General features: G+C 35.1%; 2 protein-coding genes across 4 annotated transcripts; both read right to left on the minus strand.

The window, feature by feature from the left end:
- Positions 1-728: 728 nt before the first annotated feature.
- Positions 729-3,010, minus strand: LOC131003854 (uncharacterized). Its single transcript, XM_057930438.1, has 3 exons — positions 1,343-3,010; positions 926-1,048; positions 729-776 (listed from the first exon to the last, which is right to left on the minus strand). The coding sequence occupies exons 1-3, from the start codon at positions 1,670-1,672 to the stop codon at positions 729-731; spliced, it is 501 nt and encodes a 166-aa protein (XP_057786421.1). The 5' UTR covers positions 1,673-3,010.
- A 3,012-nt stretch (positions 3,011-6,022) lies between these two features.
- LOC131007115 (uncharacterized) lies at positions 6,023-12,841 on the minus strand. 3 transcript variants are annotated; one of them, XM_057934269.1, is made up of 10 exons: positions 12,528-12,841; positions 11,813-11,872; positions 10,649-10,728; positions 9,436-9,741; positions 9,269-9,360; positions 9,060-9,189; positions 7,243-8,423; positions 6,872-7,161; positions 6,494-6,667; positions 6,023-6,411 (listed from the first exon to the last, which is right to left on the minus strand). In XM_057934269.1, exons 4-10 carry the CDS (start codon positions 9,674-9,676, stop codon positions 6,282-6,284), a joined length of 2,238 nt encoding a protein of 745 aa, XP_057790252.1. In that variant the 5' UTR covers positions 9,677-9,741; positions 10,649-10,728; positions 11,813-11,872; positions 12,528-12,841; the 3' UTR covers positions 6,023-6,281. The 3 variants fall into 3 exon arrangements, with proteins under 3 accessions (XP_057790252.1, XP_057790251.1, XP_057790253.1); XM_057934268.1 differs by having other exon boundaries at positions 9,436-9,746; XM_057934270.1 differs by having other exon boundaries at positions 6,494-6,664; positions 9,436-9,746; positions 12,528-12,840.
- Between the last annotated feature and the right edge of the window lie 195 nt (positions 12,842-13,036).

The following is a 13,036-nucleotide window of genomic DNA, read 5'->3' on the forward strand; positions in this document are numbered from 1 at the left end:
ATGAAAACTACCTACATGTTGAAATCCTCTGGTTACATATTTATTGCTGAAATCTGATTTCCTTCACTCATCAGGTCGCAGTTGCGTTTACATGTTCTTGGCTCATTCCGGAATCCAATCTCCGTCATGAACGCCATCGGATGCGGGGTGACACTCGTCGGGTGACCTTCTACGGGTACGTGAGGCAGATGCTCTCAAACCAAGCCCCAGGGCCCCCTGCCACGCCTCGTACACCACGGAGCAAAACGGAGCTGCTCCGTTGGTCAGTGACAAATTGGACGACAAAGTATGACTCTTGCTCATCATTGCCCCTCCCATTTTAACAGATATTATATATATATTATACACACATATTACAGCCTTATTATTTTAACCAATGCTGATCGATGAATATTTATTCTTGTATGAAACGGCTAATGTAAGAGAACCAGATATCTAATAGCACACATGTTTTTTGGTAATGAGAAGAGCCTATTTGTTTTTGCGTTTTATATGAAATTGTCATTAATGACATAGATGCTTCTTGCAAAGATGCATATGTAGATGATTTTATAGGTCTAAGATTATAGACATGAAGTGGAGAATTGGTTTTTCAAGATTATTTTTGTAGTGAATAATAGTATAAATAGTTCTTAAGCCAAGAGCGCCAAAAGTCTTGTGCATCTGTTGTGCTGAATGAGTAACTCACTGACTCCATTGCTCGCTTTTTCCACATCAATTGTTAGGCATTATTCCAAATGGTTGATGCATTTCTTCTCCACAAATTCATCTTGCAACTGCTCCTCACAAACAAGCTCACATTTTGCAACAGAACATCAATATTTCTCTCTCTCTCTCTCCTCCCTCTCTCTCCTCTCTCGTCATCCTCTCTCCTCCTCGTCTCTCGTCGCTCTCTCTCTCACTTTGGAGTGTGGAGTATACTGACCCAGTTGAGGAATGGGGAGGGGTGCTTCTGTCCCAAGACAAGAACAGAGACCTCAAGCTTCTTCACTTGGCTCATCACTGTCTCCATCTTTGGTCCTTGAATGGCTAGTGCTTCTACTTCAACCTTCAGTCCCCATCAACTTACATCTCATTCACACATTTTCAATGCAAAAATATAAGAAAAAAAAATACTAGAAAGAGAATCCATCATCACTAACTTTTTCACACACTTGACAGATGCACTAATAAACAAACATAGTTGGCTGCTAAAAAACACTCAAGAAAACAAACAAATGTGCAGATTACAGAGACAGAGAGAGAAGGGAAAAGAACCAAATTAATCAAGAAGCCTAAAACCTCAAGAGAAGCAAATGAAGAAAGGGATTTTGCATAAATGAAAGAAAGAGAAGTTGGAAACCTGAGGCTTGCAAGCGTTGCAGAGAGAAGCGAGTGAGGAAGCAAGGTGAGAAGAGGAAGCAGAGTGAGAGGAGGAAGAAACAATGTGAAGAAGAGTGAGAATGTCAGCCTTGTTAGTGACATGAGTGAGAGCCCACATCATCGCATGCTTGGAATGTGAGGACTGATCCACCACCACCATCACTCTCTTCTTCATCATCATCTCACCATACATCCCCTCCACCTGCTTCCACCCCCCACCCCCACCCCCACCCCCACCCCACCTCTTTGATGCTGATTTCCAACCTTCCTTGCTGCTTAGCTGCCTGAGAAATGAATCTGACCTCTCCATCTCTCTCTCTCTCACTTCACCACCTCAACTCTGCTACTTTCTTTAACTATATATAGGTCAATGCATGAAGTAGTACTATGCTCTCACACTGTGTGTGTGTGTGTGTGTGTGTGTTTGGTGAGAGAGGAAAGGGACAATATGGGGAGCAAGAGATGGGAGGGGGTGATGGTATTATTTAAAGTGTTATGTTTATTTGATTAAGGTCACAATAAACTATTGCTGCTTGTGGCCTCACACTATGTGGCAGGAAATAGTAAACAAATTCAATGAAGAAGTCAGGTTTTTGGTGGATTATTTTATTACCAACTTTAATGCTCTTTCTATTTTTTGTCAAATTCTCTTTCTTTCTTTATTCTTTTGTGGAATTTCCAGTTGTATTGTACCATTGGCTGGATGGTGGATAAAATGGTTTTTTTTTCCTCTTCTTTTCTTACCTAGTTAGTTAAACAATTTAACCTTTTCCTACTTTCTAATAAAATTGCAATTTATATAGTTAAACAATTTAACTTTTTTTTTTATATATATCAGGAAAATGCAGATCTTAATGCTGGGTATATTAGAATATTCTGGATCAGTGTGATAAAAATTTATCCTGACATACCATCGTATGAATTTTTTTTTTATATTAATCCGAATCTTATGTCTAGATCATCTACTATAATTTTAATGCTACATTTCAGTTCCCATTTCTAAGTTACTATCTTACCGGTGCTTTTTTTTTTTCTTCCTGGTAAATTACTTGGATAGATAATATGAATAAACTCATTATGTGTGTATATTTGTATGCAAGAAAAATGGAGACAAATAAGCCCCTTGGAGAACTGTGCGTATAAAGTCCAGTGTTCCCATTTTCAAGTAAAATTAATAATGTATGAATTTATTATCTTTGCATCACATATTTTTAACGACACTACTAATTATGAAATGGAATGTGAATATAGTAATAATATTAATAATTGAATAGTGAGCATAAAAAGGTGGACAATGAGAATCATGATTTATGGTAATTTTGCCTTATCATAGTTTCCATTTACGGTATTTCTTTCTGACCAAAATTTACCACTGCCCTAATTATTTCACCTCTTCATATTTTGGGCAAAACTTTTAACCCTCACCTTAACTTTCACGTCGACTACTTCGGGTAAAGAAAGGCTATAAATTCAAATATAAAATATATCAATCTTCGTAATTTATGTACAAGTATTAACTATGAGTTGATCTCATCTAAAAATAAATAAAGAGGAGTTTATAACACTAAGATATTCAAGAAAGATTGAGCAACGAAACTAGATTTGGTACATTTGCATAAATGAATGATAAAATAAACAAATATTTGGGGCCAACTCAAATGCTATCGAGCTATATTATTCCTCTCTTACTAAAGATGATATGAATTAGGTGAAATTCAATGTAGACATAAGTATTGATTAACATTTATGATACCAAAATATAAATATAATAACAAACGACATTGCATGAAATTTTTACTAACTTAATTTATGTTCGTACTTGACATGGATATTAAAGAACACTATAACTTTACACAATCACTCGATCCTTAATATGAGAGATACATATAACATGAGTCTCCAAGATATGCATAAATTCTTAATTCCTTTCAAATTCGAATTCTATTAACGTTTCTATAAATCTGAACCAGTCGCATCTGATTTACAAACAGTGAGTTTATCACATGAAAAAAAAATAGTAAAATCACATAGGAAAATGAAAAAAAATTGAAATATATTTTTATTGAAATGTGATTGGAGAAAATGAATATTGAAATGCGAAACATGGGGCCCACTTTGGAGTTTTCACGTCAGAGAAGGAAGGAAAGTCTTTCAGCAAAATAATTGCTCCCGTTTAATTCGCCGGTCATTCTGTCATCCACTCATTTACTATTTTGACCTTCAATTATCATTTTCATTTATTTATATTTTTATCATTTTTTTTAGTTCAAGATTTATATTTTTGTCACGAGCTAAGAATAATACTCCCTCCGTCCACCAATTAAAGGCCTAGGGGAAAAAACACGGGTTTTAAGAAAAAGTGTATTTTTATTAGTTGAGTGGAGAAAGGGTCCCACTTTTTAAGAAAAAGTGTATTTTTATTAGTTGAGTGGAGAAATGGTCCCACTTTTTTGTAAAGAATCTTTGACTTTTTTGATTAAATAATGAATAAAAACTTGCCAAAAATAGGTAGGCCTTGTTTTTGTGGACGTCCAAAAAAGGCAAGTAGGCCTTGAATTGGTGGACGGAGGGAGTAATCCAGAATGAGAGAATTAAAATTTTCACTAATAATAATAACGACAAAACACGAGTATTTTCTTCAAAAATGATATTTAGGGCTACACATTTTCGCGGGATTGGGTTTGTGGAGTATTAATTACTTGTTAGAACTTGTTTAGCCCAAATAATTTAGCACAAAAACTTGGGTACAAATAATCGGGTTGATTCGCACTCTGAATAGCGTTATTTATAAAGTTCGGATCAGGATACGAGTTCGGATCAGAGTGCGAATTAGGGTCTAAATAAAGGCGCAACCCGATTGTACGGTACACCCAGTTGTACCCAAAACCACCTCATAATTTAAATATCAAACTACCGTTCATTCTTCAATTATACATGAACTGTTAATTTTTACTAATTAGTACCAAATTCTAGAAAACTAAGCAAATTTATCACCGTAAAATTTTCTATTGACGAAAGCTTATTACAATTATTGCAAATTTGAGGTGAAAATACATGTGACATAAATTCAATTTTTTATTTTTTAAGAAAAAATTCAGCCTTAAAACGCGATAAAAATTCAGCCTTAAAACGCGATATTGTTATGAACTTACACGATAATAAAAGTTAATTTTTATCCATGTATTTCCACATTGAGACATGTCAAATTCACAAGGATTCTACATACTTCCAGGTACACAATTTTGTCTCAGAATAGATTTGCATAATTTCGTATAATTTGTTATTAATCAATCAAATTCGATAGGTTAAAACATAATTAATAAATTAAAAGTGTGATAGTTAGGACATATTGAATTATTTAGCCTTTTTTGTTCATGTTAGATCGAGGATTTGAGGAATCACACACAGATATATGGGATATGCATTAAAAATCATTAAAATATAGGTCAATGCATCTCCTAGAAGTTAAAACCATGGCACAAATTCAATCAAAGTTACACTGCAATTTATAATACCAAGAAACAACATATTAAATAGATGATTAAATAAAATTACAAAGCAAATGGAGAAACAAGATTTGAGTTTGCATGTTGGCCTTAGTGCTGTGAACAAGTGTGTGTGTGTGTGTGTTTGAACACATAGTCAAAGTTGATTGTGTTGGTAAACTAAAAAACCAACTGCCAATAATTCTTGAATCCAAGAGTTTATCTTGTAAGAAAACCCACATTATTCAATATTTCTAATAAAGCCCCACCAAACAGTGATGTTTTCAGACACAGTTTCATTTCCTTGGGAATATCATTTACTGAAGCCAGAAATATTCAGAGCTTAAAACATTAATATAATATTTCCCCAACTATAATTGGTCTTAACTTTGAAATTTCTGAATCTGAACGTTGAGTTGCATGTAAAGACGAATTAGTGTTCAGCACCGACTCCCATGCACCCAGACTAGTAACAAACATTTAATTTATTATATTAATAATAGTACAATGTATTTATATAGGGGATTAATATGCAATGAGGCCTAGCTCAAAGTTAAGACACACAATGACTCTTATTTGTAAAAAGTTTTGAATTCAATCTCGTCTGTGCAAAATTATTTTCTCATTCTTGTGTGAAAAAACCACACAATAATATAGTGGACTAATACTTCATGCACATAGAGCAGTGTAATGATTTTTATTTTTATTTTGAGGTTAGAGCAATGTCACAATTGAAGACTGTCCTTTTGAAATGAATTTAAAATTTGCATCCAAATACTTAGTTTTACAATTTTTCATGCTTCAAATTGTGAAATCTACAAAACATACACGGTGTATAAGACTATTTTCTGAAACGAATATTATGAGCAGCTTCATATGGTGATTAGTTGTTACATTTTTTGACTCCACATTATGGAATATCAAAATATATGGATATTCTCCAATAGAGAAAGGATGACTATTAGTGAAGATTGAGAAGTCATAATATTAAAATATTTTAATATCCAAGTGTAACACTAATTCCAAAAACAAAAGTCATGAGATACACCGATGTGCCTACTCTTGGACTTATTAATACAATGCATAACACAAAATTTGATCATTTAAAGTAATACCCAATATCAGTTAAACATAAGAATGATCATGGACTAGAACAAGAAAGATCTTGAAGCATATTGAATAAATGACTTTTATTTTTAATTGAACACGAATTGAAGAATTACATCAAAATAAAATTTATACCTTTTAAAATGCTACACCTTTACCTAATGTTCCAACTCAAGAAGACAAAAAAACTTTACCTAAAATTAGCACTCTTGTGGTTCAGAAAATCAATGAACCTCCTCCAACAAGCCATGGCTACAGCATAATTGTGAAAAGAGTAAATAATCATAGAAATCAGCATACTAATCAAAAAAAATTGCCTACGATTTGTTATCTGAGACTTCCATCACCAGGAGGACAAGGAACTTTTCCGTAGCTAGTACGTCGATCCAGCAACAATATTTCCTCTGGTGACATTGCTAACGAACCAGAGCTCAAATAATTCTGAGGGCCACGAGCTCTGTGGAGAATCAAGATGATGTTACTAGCATATCAATATATTTTCAAGCATTGCAGGAGATATCTTGACGGAGAGCTCATACCTTCTTCGCTTTCTATTATTGTCGACACAGTTGGACAAACGAGAGGTTTCATATCTTGAAATCTGGCTCAATGTTGAGATGTATTCATGAGATGCACAACCCTTAGCAGCTAGGTATGATCTTGGGGGAATTACAGTCTGAAGTATATCGTCAAGGGCTGAGTCTGATTCACTGCTTCTCAAAAGAAAAAAGTTTGGAACTAGTTGCATCATGGAATACTGGTAGCACTAGCAAAAAGGGATTGGGGTGTATTTCACCAAGAATAGATATCTTATGCTAACAACTAGTTTGGTTATTTACTTTCATTGTGCTATCTAAAGAAGGAAAACAACAGAATAAGTGAATGAGATTGGAAATCCTGCGGGTTTAATCTCATACCTTTTTAAAATATTGGAGCTTTTGGTCGTTTCTGTACTGGATCTGTAGGCCTTTCTCCTGCCCTGGCTAGCCAGTTTGCCTAATGCAACTGAATTTGCTGAAGACGACAACATCTCTGAGGCCAGATCCAAATTGTTCTGGCACCCCATTATTGACTGTAACGAAGCAATTTCTTTAGCGTAGTAGCACATTCCATGCTGAGCTAGAGTTGATGACATCTCCAATTGATTATCGTAATAACTATAGGAATGTGTTTTTTCACTTGGAATCATTGATGAGCACAGCGAATCCTGTGGAAGATAAACCTATATTTCAATATGCACATCTGAATAGTATAGAGAAAGACACATCCAAATGGATAGTATACTTACACATAATAACGTCTGGCAATCTTTAAGTAATAAATCAGCGTCTGAGATCAAATTACTTATTCCATGTGAAGATATTAAAACTTGACAGGCCATTCTCTCTTCTGCAGTGACGTACATTTTGAAATCCTTGGACTGATTTTGAAGGCTTTTCCATGTTTCTTTCACAATATCAATTGGCTGATCAGCTACTGCACAGTCTAGAGATTTCAATTTCCTCACTATATCCACTCGACTACATTCATCAAACAGTTGAAACCCTCTAGGAACATCTGACTCGGATTTTAAAAGAGAATCCCCAACCTCCTCTTGACAGCCAGAAGCTGTAACAGCATCAAAATCATTCCCTACCATTTCCAGGTCACTCTGCAATATATCCAAAGATTTAGACAACTGGGAACCAGCAGCAGTTTCGAGGAAGGGTATTGAATCTTGGTTTGGGAATGTCCAATTCGATTCTACTCCATTGAAAAAATTACCATAAGTTACTGTTGTAGAAAACAATTCCGTTTCCTGGATAATCTCCGTCTCAGGGACAAAAGTCGATTCTGGCATAAATGACATGTCATGTAATCTGCATGTATCCTCCACAAGGGAATTATCAACAATCTCTGGAAGCTGAGAACAACTTTCTTCCAACTTGTTGACTTTGAATTGAAAGACTGGCTCGGCTGGGGGAGGATGTATTTCAGTAGATAGACATTGAAAAGTATTTTTCATCTCATGTACTTCACCAGCTGAAGCAAGGGGAATGCTTCCACATGCAAACTCATCTTCAGAATCTGAGGAAAGGATCGTATTGACCCTTCTCCGGCTATTTTTCTGAGCAAATGCAACTGGAGAGCAACAGATATCAAAAAGGTCTGGATCAACCTCAAATGGTGTACATTCTGCATCACCAAGTGACTGCAAGCTTAACATCGTTGCCTTTTTCACCTCAATAGGGTCTTGTTCAATTTTCTGCATACACATATCTTCGGAGCTATAATAGTTTAGTTCATCAACCTTAATTTGACCCATCACACTTTTGGTTTCTTCCATCAAAGCCAAAGACCTAACAACCTCCACTGCCACAAGCTCAGAGAGCTGTGAAGGACAACCCCAGTGGATTATTTTTGGTAATATGTGATGTCCAGCATCAAGGTCAAATGGAACTGGCCAATATGTCGTTGGCTGTTCATTCCCTGGATAAATAAAATAAAAACCTTCAGAATGGGGGGAAAAAAAAAGAACAAGAGAGATGAGTCAAACACAAATAGTTGCAAAATGAAAAATAAAGCAATTTTCAACATACCAGTGCACTCTGCACGTGTAACAATCCAAGACATTAAAAGATTGGGAAAATATGGTTCTTGTGGAGAAATATTAAAGGTCAACATGGAATGTTAAATTGAATTTTCATATATATGATAGAAATATGAATTTCTGATATTTTATATTACTTTAATATGAATTTTCATATACTATGTGACAAGAGAAATATGAATTTCTGATATTTTATTACTTTAATATGAAATCAAATGGGCCTCATGTACAGAATACATCCTTTTCTTGACTTTATAGAGGAAAATGATTTTTGGTTAAGCTGGAAAGTGATCCACAAAGTGTCTAAAAGTATAGTAGAAGATATGACATAGTTATAACATACCTATAAATACAGCGATTACAGATAGATCAGTTTCAACAAAGTGAGAATATGGAGTCTTCATTTATCATTTTTGTTTCCTAGTAGCATATACACTTTCTATATCCCTTTCTTTCAGCCAGAGGTAACATTATTGCTAAGAATAAACAAGCAGAAACTAGTTGATGAAGCTTGCCTGTCCTAAGAGTTTGACCCTGACACCAGAACTGGAGTAGCAGTATAGTTCTGCGGATGTCTCCTCGACAATGATCGACAAATCTTTGAAGCAAGTAAGGATGAATTTTAGCTCTTTCTGCAGTGCAAATCTAAAATGGCAGCACAATGCTGTGTCAATGAGAGATAAACAAAACAGGACTGGACTATAAAATCAGTATAAATTCATACCATATTGGAAAGTCCAAGTAGCTCGTCAAGTGATGGGAGAGAAAAACTTATCTCCAACTTGTCCAAACTTTTTGGGAGTGCAGGATTGCCACCTGATAATTGATGACATATGTTAGTCGGCCGGCCAGAGGGGAAAAAATATGAAAAATACTAATATGAGTTCTTACTATTGCTTGTCAATATCATGGGCCTTTTGGCAGTTACTGCAAGTTGTTGTATAGTAGTAATAAAACCATGATCTTCACAAATCGTAGCATCCACATCTTCAAAAAGAATCAAGGTTTTGACCTCATTCTGACAATTAACAGTTCTCTTATAGACTGATTTCTTAGGTGATGAATATACATCTCTCAAGTCCTCATCTGGTAAGTGTATCAGTTCAATTACTTCATCATCGGAGCATTGCATATCAGCATTAACGGCCTTGAAGAACTTTGATAGGGATTTATTTTCTGTACTTGTTCCATTTTCTACTGTGCTGAAACAAAATAAGCATTTAACATACATTAATCAAGTTATAAAAACCAAATAACTTCCACAAAGCCCTATAAAATCCATTTTAACGAGTCAAATTACAAATACATAAATTCATGACCTTGATAATTTCATGTTCACTTGTCAAATAAGGAAGGAAAAACAGATTATGCTCAACAAAACAATGATGTATATACAGTTTCAATCTTGAGCATGTAACCTTTAAATATGCATTTGGAAGGCTCTTGAGTAGCCAAGTTAGATGGTGATGGAAGTTATCCATGCACGTAAGTCAGTCCAACCTAGAAGAACTGTGCTTTAACATAGGAGGGTGCAACTAAGGAAATTTTGGACCACATTTAGTACTAAATCTATAAATACTATTCATCAGTTTCCTGACATTGTTTTATCCCCACCATGAAGGGTCAGTTGCCACATCCTACCATGTGTATTAAACTAAAACCACAGCTGAGACACATATTCGGTGGATACCTAAGATAAGTTGCCAAATTCAGGAAGGGTCAAAGAACTAAATGGGGAATATTAGCTGCTCATGTGATACTGACTTTAGTGATATGGTGAAGCGTGCAGAAGAGGTGGCATGTGGAGTAAATTGATGGACATTCTTTTTCAAAACAATCTAGACCTTTAACTTTGTTCCTTTTTTTCCTTTTCTGCTTTTGTGCTTAGCTTCTGAAAGCCAATGTTGTATGGGCAGCCATTCCTACAGAGTACTTATTTTCCATATCTTTTCTTTGAATTGGATTCTAATTTTTCACTTTTTCTTGTCACATATCATGCAATGCTTACAATGTTTCATTAGTAAAGGGCATCCACACAAGTGCAAAATTGCAGTTTCTCCAAGTTTGGCACTATATATAAAATCTAAACTGATTATAGACAAACCGTTGCAGCCAATGAGATTCAACAGCCTCCCCGAACTTTTGCTTCACTAGTGCTCCATTACGCCAGTCTGATGCATTGATCTAGGAAGAAAGAAAAAAGAAATAGATATATTATATCATGAACCAGACAGTCTGAACAAGCATCCAATTAGAATTGAAACTTTTAAGCTTAATACATACATAGAATATGGCCAATCATGAGGACTATATACAGAATTTTATGACATAAAGACCTCTCGTTAAGTGGGCAGTCCTCAGATGCTTAATCGCATTCAAGTAATGTAATACTTGATTGTCAGGTAAATCTAGTGATTATTTTACTTGTCAGCTAGCTTTGGTTTTAAATTATATAATAAAATTCATGAACAATCGTGGAATTAAACGATAAACACTACTTGATAATTTATAAATATTGGCAAAGATGCATGTGAGCACTGAAACGGGGGGATGCAATCTCTAGAACTATGTTACAAAGCTTGCACTTTACAGTTTTGTTGTTCACCGAGTGCAGCCACACTAAAAAAAATGTCAGAATTAATCAAGTTTGACTAATAAGCATGCCCCTTCAGAAGCCAGCACATTGCCATTTTAGGGTTATAAATCACGGATTATTAATTAAGAAGGTGCATTAATTGATATAGGACCTTTTGCTTTTGACATGGAAACCAATCTGCACGCTTTATCTCTAAAACAACAGCTAGTTGCATTCAGTTTATAGTTTGTACTTTGTAGCCGAAAACTACCATGGTTAGTGGTTACAGTGCTTATGTGTATCAAAAGTACCTTTTTCCGATTGACTAGAGTTTGGCTGTAGTGACATTCTGGGTATGAATAAAGCCTTCTCACTCTCAGGTATCAAATTCGTTACCATAAGGAGTTTCTATTTGACATAAAAACAACTCCAGAATACAGCAGAAGAAGAAGTAAGACCATTGCAACATTTGTACATTTTTTCTCCTAGAACCATGATAAATCAGAAATTGGTGTTTGAAATGTTTTTTTGTTGAACAAATCAGGGCACCAAGCTGGTGTTCTCTTTTTAAACAAGTCATTCAACTGGCATTGTTTATGATGTGTATTATGACATCATATGAAAAGTGTAGCTCAGTATTAAATTCACATGACATAAACCTTTAACAAATTGTTTTTTTCCAATAAGCAGTACCTCAATAATCTGAAATCCTTGATCTCTGGCACAAGCATAGATGGCAGCAGATTTCCCACTCTGCAAGACAAAGCAAGCAATGTAGATCAACAACAAGGGAACTTTTATTTTCTCTTTCTTTAAGTATGACTTGTGGCTATCTTACGCATTAGTTATTCATTAACTGGAAGAAACTAAGACTAAAAGAATAACATTTTCTGTGAAGCTATGATGGATGGAACTTAAAGCTAACTTTATATGAGATCTCCATCAAGGTAATCACAGAGTAGGAATGAAGACTATCTTTAACTAAATCTAAATTAGTCATCGACTACTGTTTATTCCCCTAGTGCAGCACCATATTAACAGATTAAGAGGGAAAAAATTAAAATAAAATAAAAAATGAAGCATGAATTCTTCCCAAGCAAGGGTGTCAACGGGTCAACAACAAACTACTCAAGATTGGTTCAGAAACAAGCTCAAGCTCAACTCAAAAAGTTATTGATTAGAGTTTAAGCTTTTCAAGTAGCTCTGGGGATAGAAATTGAGCTCAGCGGTACCTGGTTCACTAGGCTCCCAAACCTTATCAAGCCTCAAGTATTTTTTCCTCAATATATTTAGGTTTTTATACATGTCCTAACTAAGAAACAGTACAGTAATTAAGTAGAATCCAAATTATCTACTACAAGAACTACTCATAATAATGGAGTCAAGGTTGAGTTTATCGAGTGCATACCCCAACTGGTCCAGTTACTAAGAGAACATTCTTCAAGCTTTCTTCACCATCATCATCATCATCATCAGATTCACTTTGCTGATAATCACAATCAACATCTCGCGGAGTACAATTTACTTCATCAGTGCAACCCCTAGTGATCTGAGAACCCCTTGTGTGCCAAAGACGAAGCCATTCGCTTAAAAGATTCACTGATTCAGGATTACCGCAAATCTGGCAAGAAGACCATGTTAGCAACTTTATACCAAAAAGATAAGTTCAAAAAATGGAGAACAGCATAGAAAAATTAAGAGGTATGTTATCCTATCATAAGAGAAGTATAGACTATAGAGTTCAAACAAGGTATGGAAGTTCAATTAGATAGACAACTTAAGCAGTATGCTTTTGCTTCATTTGCATACAGCAGAGAAAGTTAGGTAGTCATTATTAAAGAGGATTTTGTTAGGCCACGGACATAACAACGTGCATATGTTAGGCCAAAAAGTCACATTAACCCTAAACAAAACTAC

This window comes from Salvia miltiorrhiza, chromosome 1 (assembly GCF_028751815.1).
Source record: "Salvia miltiorrhiza cultivar Shanhuang (shh) chromosome 1, IMPLAD_Smil_shh, whole genome shotgun sequence".
In the NCBI taxonomy this organism is placed as follows: domain Eukaryota; kingdom Viridiplantae; phylum Streptophyta; class Magnoliopsida; order Lamiales; family Lamiaceae; genus Salvia; species Salvia miltiorrhiza.

What these genes read in the sequence shown, in the direction of transcription:
- LOC131003854 (XM_057930438.1), bottom strand. Translation starts at nt 1,672, where the DNA reads ATGGAGAGGTCAGATTCATTTCTCAGGCAGCTAAGCAGCAAGGAAGGT. An exon ending in GCAACGCTTGCAAGCCTCAG is followed by an intron (nt 1,049 to 1,342) that starts GTTTCCAACTTC and finishes TGGGGACTGAAG; the next exon opens with GTTGAAGTAGAAGCACTAGC. An exon ending in CCTCCCCATTCCTCAACTGG is followed by an intron (nt 777 to 925) that starts GTCAGTATACTC and finishes TGTGAGGAGCAG; the next exon opens with TTGCAAGATGAATTTGTGGA.
- LOC131007115 (XM_057934269.1), bottom strand. Translation starts at nt 9,676, where the DNA reads ATGCAATGCTCCGATGATGAAGTAATTGAACTGATACACTTACCAGAT. An exon ending in CATGATATTGACAAGCAATA is followed by an intron (nt 9,361 to 9,435) that starts GTAAGAACTCAT and finishes ATCAATTATCAG; the next exon opens with GTGGCAATCCTGCACTCCCA. An exon ending in TACTTGGACTTTCCAATATG is followed by an intron (nt 9,190 to 9,268) that starts GTATGAATTTAT and finishes CTGCCATTTTAG; the next exon opens with ATTTGCACTGCAGAAAGAGC.